This window comes from Panicum hallii, chromosome 3 (genome assembly GCF_002211085.1).
Source record: "Panicum hallii strain FIL2 chromosome 3, PHallii_v3.1, whole genome shotgun sequence".
In the NCBI taxonomy this organism is placed as follows: domain Eukaryota; kingdom Viridiplantae; phylum Streptophyta; class Magnoliopsida; order Poales; family Poaceae; genus Panicum; species Panicum hallii.
In genome coordinates, this window is record NC_038044.1 from 12,321,840 (window position 1) to 12,340,896 (window position 19,057).

Consider the following 19,057-nt stretch of genomic DNA (forward strand, 5'->3'; position numbering starts at 1 on the left):
GCATGTCCGTGTCCAGAGAAAGAGTACGTGCAGAAAAGGGCGCCCGCCTCACCATCTCAAACGATTGTGGGTCAGACGGCTGAGGTTGAGGTTACACAACTTGAGACAAGCATATGCGCATCAGTGGTTTCGAACAACTTTTGATTATCTCATGATGCTGAAACGGCAGCTGCTCTCGATCGGCCTAAGCCGTGCAGGTGAGAGTACCAGAGCTCTGAAGATCTTTTCCCGGGCGTAGATGAGAGGAACACACGCAGCGATGAGAACAAGTTGCTTGTGGAGAATTGTTCGATGGATGGTTGTTTTGCCTTGCGTGGACAGTTTTTACGTACCTGTTCTGTTTGCCAAATCAAATCGCGCATAGAGAGCTTTCTTGACATTGTTGTGCTTGGAATCGTCGACAGTTGATATGCAGAAATGCAGATCGATACTGAGCGATGGTTGAAGGGGCACGGCAGGATCAACGAGCACGGGAGATGAAACAAGGCGGGCGAGACAACAATGGCTGCTGCAGTGAGCGGAGAGGCTAAACAGCTCATCGCCATCGCCAAGGGCACGGTGGTCCCCCTTGTTGCGTCCCAAGCTGCCAATTGGTTTCCGCTGGTCCTGAGCTCCCATCGCTCTCCGTCTCCTTTTTCAGCGAGATGATACTTGGCGTTTCAGTTCAGACTTCAGGGTTCGCCAAGGATCTGGCGTTCAGCAATGGGCGCCAGGCCGCCAGCTGATAACGTGTGGGCTTACGTATGGGCCCAAAGCACAGCACCCCGGAAATGGCCCAGCTCAACAACAGGCTGCGCGTTACGGCTCGGCCCAGCCCAGTGGCAGAAACGAACACAAGGAACGGCAAATTCGGGAGCAAGCCAGACGCTTCCACCGAGACCGGGCAGCCGCCAGACACCCACCCGTGCGGTGTGTCCCCCTGCGGACGCGCGAGGCCTCACCGGGGAACCGAGCCGCCGACGGCCGGACCCCGCGCGCGCCTCGGCCACGCGCCACCACACCTTCGCGCGGACGATAAAAAACCAGCCGCGTTTCAAACGAACCAACCTACCAACGCCGACGCGGCCACGTCCCCACCCAAAGAAAAAAGAGCAGCGGCCAGAGCCATGGCGGCCACGAGCTCTGCCTCCGTGGCAGCAGCGCTCGCCTCCCACCCCTTCACCGCCTCCGCCTCCGCCTCCTCTTCCCGCGTCTCCGCCAGCGGCCACCGCGCCCCGAGGCCCTTCAGGGTCGCCACCATCAGATGCTCCAGCGCGTCGCCGAACCTGTCCCAGGGTGCTCCGGCGCCGGCGCCGCCCAAGCCCCAGATCGAGCTCGAGTTCGTCGGGGTAAGCCTCTCCTTAATTAGCACTCATCATATAATCTGGAAATGCAATTCTCTTGTTTGTGCTGGGTGGGTTGTTGAGTCTGGTGCGGCCGTTGATGTTCGTGTTCGGTTGGGCGTGCGATTAGCCGAAGCCGGGTGCGGACGGCTCCTACCCGGTGGACCGGGCGGAGGCGGCGAGCGGCGAGAAGCTCCTCCGCGACGTCATGAACGAGAACAAGATCGAGCTCTACGCCGCATACGTGGGTCTCCCTTGCTTTCGTCAGTTTTCTCGTCAGATTTTTGTCACCGCAGCATAGTCTAACAGAGAGTGGCCTTGCTGTTTTGCAGGGTAAGGTGATGAACTGCGGCGGCGGCGGAAGCTGCGGCACTTGCATCGTCGAGGTACTTGCTCTCCTCCCTAAGCGACAACATGTGTTGTTCTTGTTTCACTGTCTTGCCACGAGTGGTGTGATTATGACCTGAAGTGAATCTGAAATGATTGCAACTGAGAATGGACATTGTGATCTGCAACTGGATTAACCCAAAGGTTGGGTATTGTGAATTTACAGATCCTCGATGGAAAGGAGCTCCTAAATGAAAGGACGAACACCGAGAACCGGTACCTGAAGAAGGTAGGCAGTCTTCAACTCTTCAGTTCGCTCAATGGCGCACCAGTGCTTCTATTGTTCTTCTGGTTCTGGAGTCTGCAGTTAGCTGCTTTGGAATTTACATGCAAATGAGTTGTCAGTTTTTTTAGGAAACGGAAAGTGTTTCTGGCCTCTGGGACAAATGAGTTGTGAGTTAACCGTGCTCTTTTCGTTTCTCTGTCTTTGACAGAAACCGGAGTCATGGAGGCTAGCTTGTCAGACTATTGTAGGCAACAAAGAGAACTCCGGCAAGGCATGTTTCATCAACCCCACCCCTTTTGCACTTAACTCTGAACGTGTTGTAGACACTGGACCTATTCTTTTCCATCACAAACTTAACTACTATGCCAAATTAAACTGGGCCCACCTATGTGCAGTTACTCACCATTTTTTTTTCAAAGGTGCTATGCATAATGCACAATTTTTCTATGAAGTACTTGACCATTTGCACTGCTATGTCTTTAGGTTGTGGTCCAACGGCTGCCCCAGTGGAAGAAATGATTGTGCGGCACCACACTACTCGATGTACTGAGAGTCTGATAGCATGTGGTCATCAAGCTGTATCTGACTAAATGTCATGCACTGTGCACTAGTGAAGAGAAAGTATTGCCTCATCACAGCGCTTGTTATCAGTTCTCTGATACGTACTTTGCAAGTTTGGGCTTCGGCCCACAAGTATATCGCTGTAGAATTCATGTGCAGTACATGTTAGTGCTAGTCTTTTCGAAACAAAAATGCGAAGGCAGGGCATTACAGTCTTTTTAAACGTGTCTTTTCTGCGTGTTCCTCGACGTGAAGATGTGACTTCTTAACCTGAACGTGTATAGCCACTACTAAGTGTGGTAGGTGGCATTCTGTTGCTCCATTTACGCTGGGAACCTTAAAACTGAAGGGGGTTTGAATTCCAGTTCAACTCATGCTAAAGCGAACTCCATTTACTGTTGGAGATGCTCTAAACCATGAGCACCAGTATTACAGTTGCTCAGGCTGCTTCAGCAATACCAACTCTTTTCTATCCCCCTTGTCATGACTCATGAGAAACAATGTGGCATTCTAGAGAGACAGAATGCGGCGATTCTGAAAATTGTCCCATGGTAAAACAGCGTAGGGTGATGGGTTTAGTGGGTGTGGCGCGTTTCTGTCAATCTGCAAAAGTGATCGTTTATCCACGAATAGCTTCGTGTGCTTTGTGAGATTGGTTTTGAAATGCGTATTATAAAAACGTTGTAAAGCCATGTCCAGCAATCCGTTGTAGTCTAGCTGGTTAGGATACTCGGCTCTCACCCGAGAGACCCGGGTTCGAGTCCCGGCAACGGAAATTTTTGAACACCGAAGGTGTTATTGCCATTCCTACGTTTTTACTTATTTTTTGGAACACCAGGTATGTCATCACCATCCTAACCTTTTCATTTGGAAGCATCCATGACCATTTTGGAACTAAATTGCACTTAATGGTTCCACATATCAGTCACCCTTATTGCCAAAATCAACCATATAGGAGAGCAAAAAGTGAAATTTAATTGTAGGGCACTTGCTCATCCATGGGCAGGCAAGGATACATGTAAAGAGTGAGAGCACTCAGCAGTCTTGAATTACAGGTATGCTTGCCTTGAGAGCATAAACATATGAAAATAGTTACAACTTAAAACACTGATTACTCATACTGACAAATGGAAAAATAAACAAGAGGAAAATAACAAACGCTACACTAGCTGCACTTCGCCAAAAGGGTGAAGAGCACCGTTGATTCTCCAGCGTGCATAAGGCATAAGCTAGATCAGGGTGGCGATCATATTTGCTGACAGCTGGTGTCCCACTAGGATGGCTGTATGGCCGGTCACTGGCTGGAAAGCTGCAGCTGACTCGAGCTTCTCCCAGGTCAGCTTCCGCTTCACTTCTAACGACGCTCGCTTTTCTTCGTCCTCCTTGTACTTATCCAGGCATGATGAGAAGAGATCCTCGTCCATCTCAGAAAACATCTTCTTTACATTCATTGTCAGATTAAGGACTGCTTGGTTCCAGTGATTCTGAATATTCTGTTCTAATGCTGGAACAATGAGAGGCATTATGGATTGGCGGTTTTGCGCGATCAAGCTGATAATGTGATCATTGTTCCATACAAAGAGTGCTCTTTCAGCAACCTGAAACAATACAACTTGTTACGGCAATGTCAAGTTGACAACAACAGCAACAAACAAAGTCACCAACAAGGATTTGTCAAGGCAACAGCCAGGATAAAAAAAAACAGCAAAAGAAACCTTAAAGACCAGGATAGCCTAACGTGCTTTATATTGAGATCATTTCTGTGCTTAATGCTGGTCCAAATGACTGATGTTTGCCATATTAAACATCATATGGGGGCCCCTATCCGTAGCATGATTAAGTGGTGACATGATTGCCCAATGTTAATGTCCACAATTATTTCAGATCATCAGACAAATGTTATTCATTTGGCATGTTGACAAGTTATATCCTACAAACGTTAGGCATGAAGGGAGTAAAATAACCTGGCTGTCAGAATCAGGGATGACCAGCAAATGTATTTGTGATCATGAATCACCAACAATAAGATTAGGTTTGTCGTACAAGTGGTAGGAATTACTATAGTAAACACATAAATATCAAAATACAACAGTTAATCTAGAATGATCTTAATTCCATATGGCAATTGGGTTACTAAAATGCATATTGCAACAAGCAACTGAACATTTACTAGATTAGATTTATCGGGGTAAGTTACCTGGAAGTGAGAGCTGGTGATGCAATGAGCAATCCGCCGAAACAATGGAACCATACATTTCTGAAATTCTGCCTGGCTGGTAGACTCCAAGATCTCTTCGATCTCACTCAGAAACATCACTTCCTTCTGACAATTTGTTATTGGCCAATATCTTAACAAACCAATTATTACTGAGCTTGCAAGCTTCGGGTCCTTTTCGAGAAACTGTGTCACACAGTAGGTCAACTGCTGGAGATACAAACCAACTGATTTCGGTTTGTGTAAAGGAATCAAAACTCTCCAAAGAAAGATCTTGTGCTCTTCCTTCAAAGGCAATGCAAAGCCACTAATGACACTGCCAAAGACTTCCAGCAGCTCAGCAATCCCATTATGCCGATCAGTCTCAAAGACAAACTGGTAGAATATATTGCTCACTGCTTTGCGGATGAAAGGACGGTGTACCATGAACTTCCCATATATCCTGTGCAGAATAGTCTTCAAACAATCCCTTTCTCTTGGATCCTCAGAATCAAGAAGATTAAGGAGCTTCACAATGAATGAGTGATCAAAGTGCCTCTTCCCTACCTTCGCATCCAAGGATGAGGATCCAATAAATTTCAGTAGTAGCTCATATACAAGCTGCAGATGGCACCATGCAGGATCAAACATCGGCTCATCCTCATCACCCTCACCACCACCAGATGAACCAGACCTGTAATTAGGAGGGAACGCCCGGAACAGGTTGATGGCACACATCCTAGCACAGGCAGCAATCGCCGCCTCTGAGAAGCGAGCACTGCTAGATTCAACAAACTCTATAAGATCCAGCAATGCCTGCCTTTTGATATCCTTCTCCACCGAACTCTTGTTCGGGTCTGAGAAATCAAAGACGACACAGCACAGGCTCAACTTGCTCACAAACAGGTTTTGCTTCTCCGAGTTTGGGACATCCTTGAAGGAAACCAACGGCTCAATGCCAGCCACAACACTTGAGGGGAAGACGGCAGATGACATGCGCCTAATGGCGGAAGCCGGGCGGCCAGGCGGAATGCTTCCACAGCTGGTCGTGCGCTGTATCCCGGTGCCATTGCTGCACTGACCTGAGTCCCCGGAGGCCGAGGACTTCCGGGGCAGCTTGCTGAGAAATTGTTTCCACATCTTCGACAAAAACCCTTTTTTTCACACGAACACCATGGCAACAGTAGAGCTTGCCGCCAATACACCAAGATTAGCACAGGATGGAGCAAGAACCAGGGCTACTAACCAAAAAGATCCAACTCTACTCTAATGCGATAGCCAGACACTTCCGAGGAAACAAGCTTAGATTTTTGTCACAGAAGAGCACAATCCGGGAAATGCAGCTAAATCTGGACCATGCAGATGCAAAACTGAATCGAAGAAAACCACGAACAACCTCAAATGCCACCAAAGATGGGACAGACCAGCCTTGAAATCTCGAACAAGAAGGGGAGGGGGAAATGGCAGCTGCCAACCCCGAGCTAGAGCCGAGAGGTCGCCACGGAGAGCTCGGCTTCGCTCGGATCTGGAGCTTCAGGCCACGCGCTCGCCGGATCCAGGCGCCGTGCCGTGGCCGCCGCGGCAGATGGAGGAGCGGAGACGGGAGCTACAGGACGACGGGCCTGGGAGGCATTGGGAACCGGATCGAAATCTGCAGCGCCGCGCTTTGTCCGCTTCTCGGGAAGGGGGAGAGTGAGGAGCAGAGGGGCCGAGGGAGAGGGGGAGCGGGATGCGAAGGGGAGTGGAAGGGAAGGGCCTGCTTGCTGTTTCGTGCGGGAAATGGTTTGTTTATCACGGGCGTGTACGGACTAGGCCAGTTATGCCGCCATCGCGATGTACGGCTCGCGAGGCCCGTGCTGATTAGCAAATCACCCCAAATCCGGGGCTTTCTTAAAGCCAGAATCCTGGCTTTACTTCGAAATCTACAGTTCAACACTACACCGATGATTAGCCCGACCTGATTGTGAGAAACCGCGGGGGCCCCTGTGCAAAGGGGTAGGCTTTAATCGGCGTCCTTGTCCTTGGGCACGGCACCGGCCGGCGATCGGGCGCTTTAATTCGAAAGGCCGTGGCTGGTCACGGGCGGGGACGGGGAGATCCCGGCCGTCCGCCGGATCGGGGGAGGCGCGCGACCCCGCACGGACGGGGGCAGGATGGCCGGCCGCGCCCACGTCGCCCGTGACCTCAGCACACGGCCGTGGGGCACCGGCGGTAAAATAGGCGGTGACGGCACGGGCACTCGCCGGACCGGCCCGTGCGGCTCCGTCGCTGTCTCGCCGCAGGGTGTGCTGCCGGGCTGCAGCGGCCAGACCGTCCGCGGGGCTCGGCGTCGGGAGGGAGAATGAGATGGGTGTAGATCACCAGACACACGGCATGTGCGGCGGCCTGAAGCATGGTCCGCTACGGCAGGAGACGCATCTATCCGTGATACGTCATAAACACAGTGCGAGTACCCCTCTCTCGGTTCGGATTTTTCGGGTACGCGGTGAAAACAACAGTGATAAGAATTGAGTTGCTGATGCAAAACCACCCCCAAGAGGCCGAGACCAAGAGTGAAAGCAAGTCAACAGCTACGCCGCGGATTGTGTTATGCATGCGGCCCCTCAAAAAATAAAAACAAAAGGCTGCCGATGGAGTTTGATGAGTGGCGGCCAAAGTTCGAACTCGTCCAACTCCAGAATTTTCAAAATCCAAACTCCTCCAGCATTTTTCAGCTCCGACCATCTTGGCTTTGGTCCGGTCCTCCACCCACGCGGCTGTACCTCCGTCGTACATTCGTGCTCGCAAAAAAGAGGGCATGATCCGTGTTAATTGCCTCATCAGCGGCAGCATGGTCATCGTACCAGCTGTGATCCTGGTGGGTTAAGCTACGGCCACAGTGCACTATACAAAAGGCAGGATACACAGTTGTCCAAAAATGACCTAGCGCCCGTGCACTGTTCTATCATACACATTAAATGAATCCCCTCTGTCCTATAATATAATATAAGCTACTTCTAGAGTTTTTTTGACAGATTAAGAATAGCAAATAAAAGTCTATATTACCCTTTTTTAAATTACCGTACACTAATTAAGAGAATAATTATAATTTTCTTATTTATCTTCCATGCAGATCTGCATGCCATAATTAATTTGCATGCAAGGAGGAATATTTTAGACCTCGCATAAAAGAATCTACTTAGAAACTCAAAGTAGCTATATTATGAGATAAAATTTGAATGCTAAAAATAGGTATTTTAGGATGGAGAGAGTAGGACTTTTGGAAGACACGTCACAGATCGGTGAAGATGTAGCTTGAGCACTGGGACTATGCCCGTCGTCAGGCTGTTCCCACGATTTCAAGAAAGTACGGCATCACTAAACATGTTGGGTTGATGAATAAAACACAACCTCTAATGCATAATTACATTCCTGCATAGTATTTGCGAAACCATTTACTAGGGGAGGGGAATTCATTTCCGTATCTAGAATATGGTGAAATGATTTAGTTACGGTGAGGACTCGTTTCATTTCTTATCAGTTTATCATATATGACATATTATTTAAATCATTTTAACCAAGTACGTCATGGGGGCGTTCAAGGTAAATCATTTTAACCAAGTGCCTTAGCAACACCAGCAGAACATGGAAAAAGGGAACACGACGAGAAGAAAGTGTGGACGGTTGTAGTACTGGGTCGTCGTCAGTTACAGCTAGCCTACTGTGCTTATCGAGAGCCAGCCCAGCCCATTCCGGTACGTTGTCCTCGCCTAGGCCCAACTAGTAGCACAAAAGCCTTTTCCAAATTCTACCTAATAAAGGGTCAAACAAATTAGAGTAAAATACATGAATGACGATTGTAATTGTCTTTGTGTTTCAATTTAACCATCGTACTCAGAAAAGTGTAAATTATAGCCATTAAACCGGTACATAGCCATTATACCGGTACAGCTGTACAGATACTGTTATTAGATCCTTAATCATACACATTTTGATGATATGGATTAAGTTTGGCTATGCCTAATTATCCAAAGTGGCCCTTGAGCAGGTGAGCGTGTGAAGATGATATTTGGTTGATTTAATCATCGTATTGCCTGTCACCCTATGTTTGTATATGGATGCGTGATTGCTCTCTCTCTAGAATAATTAGAAGGGGCAATAGAGGAGGTTATAGGTGGAAGAACTAGGGATGGGAGGGGTATAATGGAAAACAAAAGGTGAAAGGAGATATGTTTGTTGCGATTTGGCCACCATTAGACTTACATACACTACAAAAGATATACATACACTACATCATATAAATACGTAGAATTATGGGGCTCAATGATCATATCCTTACAATCAGATAAGCTTGGTGGCCACGATTTGTATTTTTCTAAGTATAATAACCAAATTGATACACATTGACAAATACAGTAACCATTCATACATTTTACTCAAAAAATTAAAAAGTATCGCCGTTGCCGGGGATGGAACCCGGGTCGCCCGCGTGAGAGGCGGGAATACTCACAACCATACTGCAAACGACCAGGTTGGTTAAGGCAACCATATAAACATAAATATCCCAATTCTCTAATTACTGAGTTGATAGATCTCGTAACGCGCTACACCCTGGCTGCCAGATTGCCTCATTGCTTGAAGCACAATTGAGCGGCAATGCGGCGTGCAACGGGCAGGTTTCACAGCGAATCATGTCTACTGCCGTCCATTGGCCTCGTCGCGTTGACCTTACGCAGGCGCCGCCAGCCGTAACGTGCCGGCAACGCCCGGGCCCTGCTACCCGCCGCGGCCTCTCGCCGTACGAGACCGCACGCGGCACGCCCCGCCCCCCCGCCCCCGCCCGCGTGCCGGCCCCTCAACTCTGCGACGCCGCAGCGCCGGGCAGCCAGAACCGAGCAAGCGCCACTCCGCCCGCGCGCGTCTGGTGTGGTGTGCCGTCCCGCGCGGCGGCGGCGGCAGGGGCACGGCACGGTCCCCGCCCCCGCCCCGTCCCCTCCCGTCGCGCGGCGCACCTTAACGCCGCTGCGAGCCTGCGACCGTGAGGGGCGGCAGCAGCATCTCGCGGATCACACGTCTTGTCCGCGCTGCCACGCCAGCCCCTGACGCCCGCGTCACATCCATGCCGGCTGCTGCCGCCGCTGCCGCCGGTCCGGTGCCCGCCCCCCTTGTCCAACCCTTTTTTTTTTACTCGCGCACCGCAGTGTACGTCGCCGCTTTTGGCAGCAAAGCATCACGGAAAGCGCCTAGGTTTACCTCGTCCGTTCCAAGCACTGTACATTTGGATGTACTGCGTCGAGCTGAGCTGGAGTACCGAGTACCCGGTAATTTTTGAAAGCAAAGCATGAGGCAGCTCTGCTCGATCGACGGTGTCCACGTTTCACGGCCGTTGCCCCTGCTGGGGGTGCAGGATTGCTGGGGCGGTGGAGACGGCAGCCAGACGCCCAGCCAGCCATCCGGCACCCGCAGCCGCGGCCCGAGCCCTGCTGCGCATTTGCTGCGGCACCGGCTCCGTTGACTCTGCCCAGAGCTGCGCGCCATGCCGCCATGCATGGCATGCACGCATGATCTTTCCGGGATACACTGCACAGTGCGCGCTCGGGGCAGAACCGCAGAACAGGGCTAGCTTGCCACTAGTACACACTTTGTCCCGGCGACGGCGAGGCCCGTACCTGGAGCGCGCGCAGTATTGGACTTGGACAGGACCATGCGGCGCCAGACCGCGGCAGAGACGACAGACGATGTACCCTGCCAGTGTGCCAGCCACCTACGCACACCGTGCATGGAATACTCTGCTTGATTAGGAGTGGCAAATACTCCACTCCACCGCATAATCTGTGTCAAGCTTCATACAAATCTTTTTTTAGAGTTTAAGGGGTGACAACCCCGTCTTAACTATAAGTCAAGACCAAAACAGTTTACAGCGCTGAGAAGGGGGTGCCATTCCACAGTTTTAGAGCTCAGCGAACCATAGAAAGCAAAAGCCGAGCCTCTCAAAATGAGAAAAGCAAGAGCTGAGAACTAAAAGACAGCACTGAAGCAACTGAAGAAACTAAGTCTAAAAACGCTCCCCACTCCTGGCAGGAAACAAGGACACTTCAGGCAGATAGCATCACCAGGTCGCTACCATCTTTTAGCATGTCTTCTTCGTAGAGCTTCCGCAGATCTTCAGGTAGTTTCTCCATATCCCAGGAGAACTCGTTCAGTCTCCAAGTTGACAGCGAGGAGGGCGCAATGCCTCTAGTCAGCCAGTAATCCTCCCATATCTGCATCCTATCTGTTTTAGCTTTCCTATACTTCCAGATAAGTTGCTCTTCTTTTCGGCAGGGCATAGAATTGTCCAATTCTGTGGCATCACCACAATAGCCATGAGCAGCGTTTCCACACTTCTCCAGCATGCATTCTAAAAGCATAAATCATTTTTTAGTTTCCACAGACTCCATAAAGTAGCAGAAGACAGCATATTATGAACTAGAAATTTCTTGTTACTAAACCAGCGACTCCCTACAGATTCAAAACTATTCCCTAAGTTAGTGTTTAAGGCTTCAGAAACACTCTTCCAGAGCTGTCTAGCTACCACACAATCAAAGAAAAGGTGCTGAGAGGTTTCTAGCTCAGCTTCATACAAATCTAATACTACATTGCTGGAGAAAAGGAAATTCAGGCTGAAAATGAAAGTGCAGAGGGAGAACTGGAAGAAGTGAGGAGCATGGTGAAGTACTGGTATTCTTCAGGATCCGTCAGTCCCGTCAGCGGGCACCGTACCGTCGTCGGCACGCCAGGATACTTCCAAGCAACACGCCTGCCCCGTCGCTCTCCGTGGTGGGTTGTCGGGTAGCGCCGTGCGGGCATACGTGACGCGTGGATCAGAGAACGAAGAAGAGCCTGCCGCTGCCGGGGCGGGGACCCTACTGCGTGGCCGTCGCTCCGTGAGTTAGTGTTGTCAAGCTCAAGCGTCAGTCCGCCTCCATCCCCGCGCATGTCGTCCCGGCCCAGCACCCTGCTGCCGGCCGGCCGCGGCGAGCGCCAATCATCCAAGAAGATGAGAACAATCCCCAATCCATCCAACGTTCCTCCTGGTCGCTCGTCTCGAGCTCCAGAGGGAGGATATCAACTGCCAAGAGGTAGGAGTTAGGTTTTTCTCTGTGAGAACGGGCACCGGCACAGGGCGCGGGGCGGACATGGGCGAAAGGCCAGACAAGATAACAACAGGACGAGCGGGCACGGCGGCTGGCGGCTGCTTCCATCCGTCGTCTCCGATCCATCCGTCCCCACCCGAGGCAAGGGCGCGAGGCCACCGGCAGGTCCAGCGGCGGCGACAGCGAGGCGGGGCGTAGTGCTGTCACAGCGATTAAAAGCAAAAGCGTAAAGCGGGCAGCGGCAGCGGCAGCAGGATGAGGCCATGAGGGCTCGAGGGGCAGGGGATCGGAGCACGGGCGTCGCATGCATGCATGGACGAGCAGGCAGGCAGGCCCCTGCGCAGCCGCTGAATATTCCCTGCACCAGCCATTAACCGCCAGAGTTCGGAGGAGGCGACGACAAAGCCCGGGCGACGCAGCCACAGTAACCCAGCGCTACTGCTCTGCCCTAGAGCATGGCGCCGTTGCCTCGCCTCGCCACTCGCCTCCCCGGGCGCGCCGGGCCGGCCCCTGCCCTGCCTGCCATCGCCTTTGCCTAGCGTGGAGGTCTGCTCTGCGCGGCTGCTGTGCCACCCAAGGTCTCGGTCTAGGCCTCCATGGCATCAAGCAAGGGGCGTGAGCAAAGGGAACCCAGGAAGAGAAGCAGTGGGAGGAGGATGGACGCGCCGCGTAGCCTTGAATTGATGCGTGGGCATCCGCGACCAGAGGGATTGCGGCCGGTAGAGTAGCACTGTAGCAGTAGCCAGTAGGCGCCTCGATCGTTAGGATTCAGAATTCTGAAACTGCTCTCACGGCTTTGCTGAATTGCTGTGGCTGTGGGCACAAGAGGCTGAATTGCTGTGGCGGGCACAAGAGTAAGGGTGCGTTTGGCGGACCTTCCAGAACTAATTCTCCGATGAATCCAAAAGTTCTACCAAAAGGTTTTTTCAGAGAGAAGTATTGTCTGCTGATTCTGTGGAGTGATTCTCTGAAATGAATTAAAAGTCTGGGAGCTGAAGAAAATAGGTTCTCCTGATTCTATGAAGTGATTATCTATCTTGATTTTAAAAATTTATGCTAGAAAATCAAAGAAAATTATTTTCAGCCATAGAATCACTTCTGTCAGAGAATCAGCTCCTATAAAAAAATCAGAATTAGTTGGAGATCTACCCTAAAATTGAACGAACCCTCTCTTTTCTTTTCTTTTTTGTATGAGCTTGCAGAGACACGTTACCGAGCAAATTTTACCAGCATTGTGCAACGTACTGTAGCCTTCTTTTTGGTCTATGTATTAATAGAGAAGGTGAAATGCACAAAAACAACACCAACTGAGGACATCTAAAACTTCTTGGAGCATGTGTAAACCATTTCTTGGATACATAGAGAAAATCAGAGAAACTAAGCACATTTCCGTCCAGAAGAGTGATAAAAGTGCTTCACTGCTTCTGCTTCTGAGTTTCTTTTTTTCAAGTTACAGGGACAAAATAACCCGGTCCATTATGCCCATTATGCATTGCAACAACACCAACATTACACTGTCAGCGTTCAGGTTTCCAAAGCAAACTCAGTACAACATTGCTTCTGAGCTTTACCAAGTGAAAAGAAAACTAGCAGACTCGAGAATCTAGCGCTTTTACCCCAACTTCCAGCTGTTCGGCACTTGGTTCTACTCCTCCAACTAATTCTCAACAAAATATTTGCATCGCAGGACCCAAATAAAAAGCGCTTCTGAATATGAATTCGAGACTCGAGAGAGGTACCGACCAAGCGCACTGCGTATTAGCGCTGATGGACTCATCAAGAGAGGAGACCAAGATATGTACGAGTACCTGCTGTCATTTCCTGAAAGTTTTCTACCAGCATGGAACACAATGCAAAATCACAGAGACTACAAGGCATCACAAAATGCAACCGCTGCATTCCCAACTTGGTACTGCCTCTACCAATATTATTATTACATCGCTTAGAGGACCATTGAGATCTCCTGGCATTGCGAGCACGCACCTAGCCAAGCACACCGCATCCGATCCTCTCAGAATAGCAGAAGCAGAGAAGAAGAGGGCGGAGAAAAAGAGGAGGGAAAAATGATGTAGCTAGGAAAGCTAGATTAGTGGTAGCTGCTAGTTAAGATACCTAAGAGAGATATATATATATATCTCGGACCATCAAGCCTCAATTCCCCACGAAGCTCACACCATCTGCGTCGTCTTCCTCCCCGTGCTCAGCTCGCGGGTCGAGCGAGCGCGAGGTCCAGCCGGCAGTGGGAGCCGAAGGCGGCGCACCCTTCTCCCCTATCTGTGCGGCCTTCCGTCCGGTTCCTCTCCTCTGTCGCCGCACATTGGCCAGGTACTCCTTCTAGAGCTCGCCCTGAACTCCATTCCGACAAGGGGACGGCGAGGGGAAGCAAGAACGGCTAGCTGCTGCTGGCTGTGTCTTCCTGAGAGTGAGCTTACTGGGAGGGAGGGCTGGAGGCTTGGCGGCTTGCAAGAGAGATAGAACGACAGAGCAGGGGAAGGGAAGGAAGCCAAGAGACTGAAGAACAGAGTGGTGCTTATATACAGAGGCTCCTCACATGGCTGATGGCTGCGAGGGCTGGAGGGGGAAGAAAGCGATTGGTTTAACAATGGGCCGTGGCATCGTGGGGGCATGGAGAATGGGAAAGCATGTTTGTGGGGGAACGCCAAAACGCACTTGCACGCCTTTCGAGGCGTGTTGGGGGCGGTAAACAAGAGAGAGAAAACACACACACTAGTACTAAACTGAATCTGAACGGACAACGGAGCGTGTTGCGCTGGTGATTTTTTTCCCCTTTCTTCTCCAATGTGCAGCAGCAAGCAGCACACTGATTACTGCCACTGAAGTGCTGGGCCATGAGGCATGTGTGCGCCTGTTGTTGGTGCAGGGAGAAATGGACCTTACATGGAGGGAGGTGAGGGAGGAGAGGGACAGGGGAGAGGGGTGGAATGGGCTTTCTGTTTGACTGCCTTGTCGAGCTGCCGCCTCCTCCCTCTTTGCTTGCTTTTCTGGTGCTAAAGGGAAATATACTTTTCTGTCCTTGTGGCGCTGCCATTGATCAAAATGATTGAAGAATGAGGAAACGGTATAATTGCGGCCAGAAAAGTCCCCATGATTATCGGGCAAACCGGTCAAAGAATTGAACCGGCAGAACGCATGGACTGAATTCTATACGTTGGAAGAGATGGATACATGTATGTTTATGCTTCCAGGTCACTGTCAGTGCACTTCTGAGATCTAGCTGAAGAGCACCTATACTGAACAAAAAAAATCAAAATAGCTGAATTATGAACGCGCTCTTGAAGGTTCGTAGTTTTTGCCAGTGCTTTGGAATAATAGTTTGGATGAGTTTTTAGCTCATGTCCTTTTTCTTTTCGACACAACAAAAGTTGAGAGCTACTTCTCTGCAAAGAAAACTGCATGCAGATAAATGTGAGCGTTGCTTGTGGTCTACTACTTCTGTAGATGCTTGATATGTTACTTTATTTATCGATGTGAATGGGTCACTCGACCTAACAAGATGGCGAACTTACCTGCCGAGCTATACGACTAGCTGCATGCATGAGGATGAAGCAAACAATAAGTAATCCATGATGATTCACTTTCGTGCGGACAGGGATCACTTCATTAAAGGACAACCCATTGGCCTGTCAATGGTGCAGCTTCCATCTGTCGGATTAGTAGGGTTTAGGGTTTGTTAAAGGGGGATTAGGCCTCAGCATTACTGCACTTCCCATGTGCGATGCACTTAGCTTAGCGTCTCCTCGCTTAATCGGCCGTGGAAGCTTCACTCCCTTTCTCTCTTCTAGTCTCCTCTGGCTCTCTCTCACTCCATCTCTCTCTTTCTCTCTACCCATTCCCAGCCTGCAAAGTAGAGGTAACATGCGTGTTAACGTTGTCAGAGGAACGGTCCCAGTCTTATGCAACTTTATAACCTTCCTTTGCTTTGTTAATGATTTTCCCCAAAAGCGGCCGGCTGGTGTAGAATAGGATTCTCCCCATGATAGAAGAGAAGGGCGAGGCTTGTTTACAGGCAGTTTTGATGACTTTCATGCAACGGCGCCATTGAGGACAGGAGAGAGGCCTCAAATGGATGGGAGTGTTGGTGCGTGTGGTAGTGCTTCTTTGCAGGTCTCGAGGGACGAGAAAAACAATGGGCTCGCCGTGGACGACGAAGTCATGATCCACAGCTGCTTGCTTCAGAAACAAGACGAAGAAAAAAAGGTCTGAGACCCTGAGCTGCCGTGAGCTACATCAAGGTGCTCATCATGTCCAATACAATACTGCCGCTGTTCGTCAGAAAGAAAATGAAAAGGACAACACATAATCGCATGTTTTTGTCAAAAAGGAAAACAATAATCCCAACCTGCTGCCGTTGTGAGTTTCAGAGTCTGTGCGTGCGTCTCAGCTAGGCAGATCGACATGCAGCAATGCATGAACTGGTGGCAGCAGTAAACGCATCCTTTTAAGATACATCTACTCCTGGTAAGTTCCTATCACAAATGGAGTTCTTATCAGAGGCCGGAAAGCTTCAGCTGCTGGTCAAATTTGATGGATTCTTCTATTTCAAAAGAAAAATTGATAGATTCTCTCTCGCACTCTTTCGAAAGACTCCGAAGGCTGGCCGCTTGCATTGGCTGGTGCTAGTGCTGCCGGGCTGCTGGCCACTGCCGGCGGGCATGCACTGACCCTGCGAGGCTGCCAACGTGTACGTCTGTTCTCTTGTCAATTCTGGGTTGGTGATCAACTTTAGGATGCATGCATGCATGCATGAGCATGGCTGCGTGACACAGGAGGAGGAGGAGGGGAAAGGAAGCTTGATTTTTCAGCTGGCGACGAGCAGAAAACGAAAGGGGAGGCTTCCTTTGCCCAACACCCTTTTTTCTCTTCGTTTGGTGGCCGGGAATGTGCACGCGAAGTGGTGCTGTGCGGCCGTGTAGCCCAGTAAAGCAAAGCAGAGCATCTCCCTCCTTTTGTTCGCTTGTGTCTGGTGTCCTCCTCTTGTTGTTTTGTTTTCTTTCCGGGAGAAGCGTGGCTCAAAAGGAAATGCTGTACCACCGAGAGCAAACTGTGATTAATTCTGCCGGGTCTTTTTGTAACTAGGGCGATACAAACTGATATGCAAGCAGCACAATTCAACATGTCCGCAAAGTGTCAACGAAGACTGAAGAGTGAAAGGGGAAGAACACCAACTACTGTCACATGGAAGTCTTGGGATTGAATGTGAAAGACAACGGAGCAGATAAGGTAGAAAAATACGCAGCGAGATGGCAGCAGTGTAGATTACCGAGAGCCTTTTTTCTGCTCAACTCATGATCAGTAAAATCTGTTCACCGAAAGGAGCCCATCATACCTGTCTGCCACGCCCGCCCAATGCCTCTCGGCCATCACCGGCCGCTTTGCTCTGTCAGCCGCAGGCAGAGAGGTCGTCTGCATGCTAAAGCGGCCAGCGCAGACGTGAAGCAAACGTTCGAAAAATCAACCCCCCGTTGCCTTTTTCGCGCCGACGAACGTCGTCGACCGCTGCGGCGGCGAATGAGCGGCCAGCGCGCGCAACGGGCGTGCATGCTCCTGTCGTCCACGCTCGACATACGTCAGGAGCACGTAACCGCCTTTTGCTCCGTCGTTCTCTCTTGGAAGCCAAGGAAGATGGAAGGGAGGCCGGGCAGGGGGCCACGCGTGGCGGCGGCGTGCTGGAATAGGATAAGATGACCGGGGCGCGGCGGAGCCGGCGGCGCACCGGCGGAGGGGGAGGAGGAAAAGGCGGTGCTCGCGAGTCGCGAGCTCGGCGCGAGGGGAGCGGAGTAAAATAAGCCCAATCATTGGGCACTCAACGGCGGTCCACGTCCGCGGCCCGGCGCTGCCGGCCCGGCGCGCGACACGGCGAGCGGCGCGTGCGGCCGCGCGCGGGCGGGTCCCCCCGTTCCGCCGCCCTGAGCGCGAGGGCGCACGCGCGCGCGTGGAGGGCACTGGGGCTTCGGTGTTGGTGGTGGTGGCCTACTCTACTGGCGTTGGGCGTTGGGCGGCCGGGGGCCGGCCGGCTCTGGTGGGCGGTGGGTGCCCCGTGCCGCCCGGCCGTGATCCCGCCCGATCCGGCCACTGTTGGTGATGCGAGTGCGAGTGGTCCGTCCCCTCCCGCTGTCCCGCACGTCCCTTTGCCCGTGCCTGCCGAGCGCGCAGGCGCGCACAAGCCGGCAAGCCGCGGCGGCACCGGCATGCGAAGAAGTTCGTCCATGCTGTAACCTTTGGTGGGCCGAAGGACTCTGGCGCACGCATCGCTGGATGGCCGGCCCAAAGGCAAGACGGGGAGAATAAACTCGGAGCCCACCGCAATGGACGGGGAGAAGAGAGGAAGGCTAGCAGAGTTGCAGCTGATGATGTGGGTTTAGTACCACATCGGGGAGCAGTGGAGACGGGATTACGGGGTGCGCTACAAGAGGAAGGGCAGCGGCACCGATCCGAAGCACGCAGCTGCGTGGTGGGCACAGAGCGAACTATTCTTTCGCCTTTTACTAAAGAATACCGTGTGCCCGCCACAATTAAGCGGCATACGCTTATTTTTTGAGGGTGTCCTCCTATTTAAGGAGGACCCCAACAAAAAGAAAAAAAAATCGAAATTCCTTCGGATCTGAGTTTCTGTCTACATTATGCTCCCCAAAGACCGCGTTTCCTCTACTTAAGAGAGCATGGTGGCCAGTGGGTAGATCCACATGCCAGAACGAGACTACAAAACTTGGAGTCCGGCAGACGAGCGTGTTCGATGGCAGAAAACAATGGCTTCCGACGCCCATCAGAAAAGTTGCAGCAAACTAGACGGGAGCTCCTGGAAAGTTGCAGAGAATGCGTGGCATTGGGCGGGGTCCGGGCTTCCGGCTTTGGTGGGCGGATGGGTGCTCGTGCCGCTTGCCGTCTCTCCCCTTCCCCCACCACGCCTCTTTGCCTGCGCGCAGTCCGCAGCGGAATCGCCCGGAAACCAACGGCGACGGCACGGCACGCGCGAATCGCGCACGCTGCACCCACGGCGGAGACAGGCAGGCGCGTCGGCCGGTCACTGCGAGCCCAAACCACAGAGAGGTTCTTCTTACCTCTTGCCGGGCCGGACTCCGCTGGACACATCTCCGGATGGGCCCAAGGTCTGGTGAATCAGAGCCCACCACAATACAAGCACAGCCAAGGGGGCTAACAGACCGTGACGATAATGTTTAGTGCCGTATCGTGAAGCTGTTAGTGATGGGACTATTGGCGTGTTACAAAAGGA

General features: G+C 51.5%; 2 protein-coding genes and 2 non-coding genes across 4 annotated transcripts; 3 read left to right on the forward strand and 1 right to left on the reverse strand.

The window, feature by feature from the left end:
* The first annotated feature begins 950 nt into the window (after nt 1-950).
* On the forward strand, nt 951-2,713 carry LOC112886513 (photosynthetic NDH subunit of subcomplex B 3, chloroplastic). The gene is made up of 6 exons (XM_025952431.1): nt 951-1,328; nt 1,453-1,566; nt 1,655-1,708; nt 1,876-1,938; nt 2,144-2,206; nt 2,419-2,713. The coding sequence occupies exons 1-6, from the start codon at nt 1,107-1,109 to the stop codon at nt 2,452-2,454; spliced, it is 552 nt and encodes a 183-aa protein (XP_025808216.1). The 5' UTR covers nt 951-1,106; the 3' UTR covers nt 2,455-2,713.
* Nucleotides 2,714-3,198: 485 nt separating this feature from the next.
* On the forward strand, nt 3,199-3,271 carry TRNAE-CUC. Its single transcript has one exon. It is a non-coding gene; the product is annotated as a tRNA-Glu (tRNA).
* Nucleotides 3,272-3,448: 177 nt separating this feature from the next.
* Nucleotides 3,449-6,410, reverse strand: LOC112883988 (serine/threonine protein phosphatase 2A 57 kDa regulatory subunit B' kappa isoform-like). Its single transcript, XM_025949269.1, has 2 exons — nt 4,694-6,410; nt 3,449-4,094 (listed from the first exon to the last, which is right to left on the reverse strand). The coding sequence occupies exons 1-2, from the start codon at nt 5,828-5,830 to the stop codon at nt 3,726-3,728; spliced, it is 1,506 nt and encodes a 501-aa protein (XP_025805054.1). The 5' UTR covers nt 5,831-6,410; the 3' UTR covers nt 3,449-3,725.
* An 11,858-nt stretch (nt 6,411-18,268) lies between these two features.
* On the forward strand, nt 18,269-18,389 carry LOC112888224. The gene has a single exon (XR_003227764.1). It is a non-coding gene; the product is annotated as a U5 spliceosomal RNA (small nuclear RNA).
* The last annotated feature ends 668 nt before the right edge of the window (nt 18,390-19,057 follow it).

Coding starts and splice junctions, on each gene's coding strand:
- LOC112886513 (XM_025952431.1), top strand. CDS start 1,107: ATGGCGGCCACGAGCTCTGCCTCCGTGGCAGCAGCGCTCGCCTCCCAC. Junction 1,567..1,654: donor TCGAGCTCTACGCCGCATAC/GTGGGTCTCCCT, acceptor GCTGTTTTGCAG/GGTAAGGTGATGAACTGCGG. Junction 1,709..1,875: donor GCGGCACTTGCATCGTCGAG/GTACTTGCTCTC, acceptor GTGAATTTACAG/ATCCTCGATGGAAAGGAGCT.
- LOC112883988 (XM_025949269.1), bottom strand. CDS start 5,830: ATGTGGAAACAATTTCTCAGCAAGCTGCCCCGGAAGTCCTCGGCCTCC. Junction 4,095..4,693: donor TCACCAGCTCTCACTTCCAG/GTAACTTACCCC, acceptor GTATTGTTTCAG/GTTGCTGAAAGAGCACTCTT.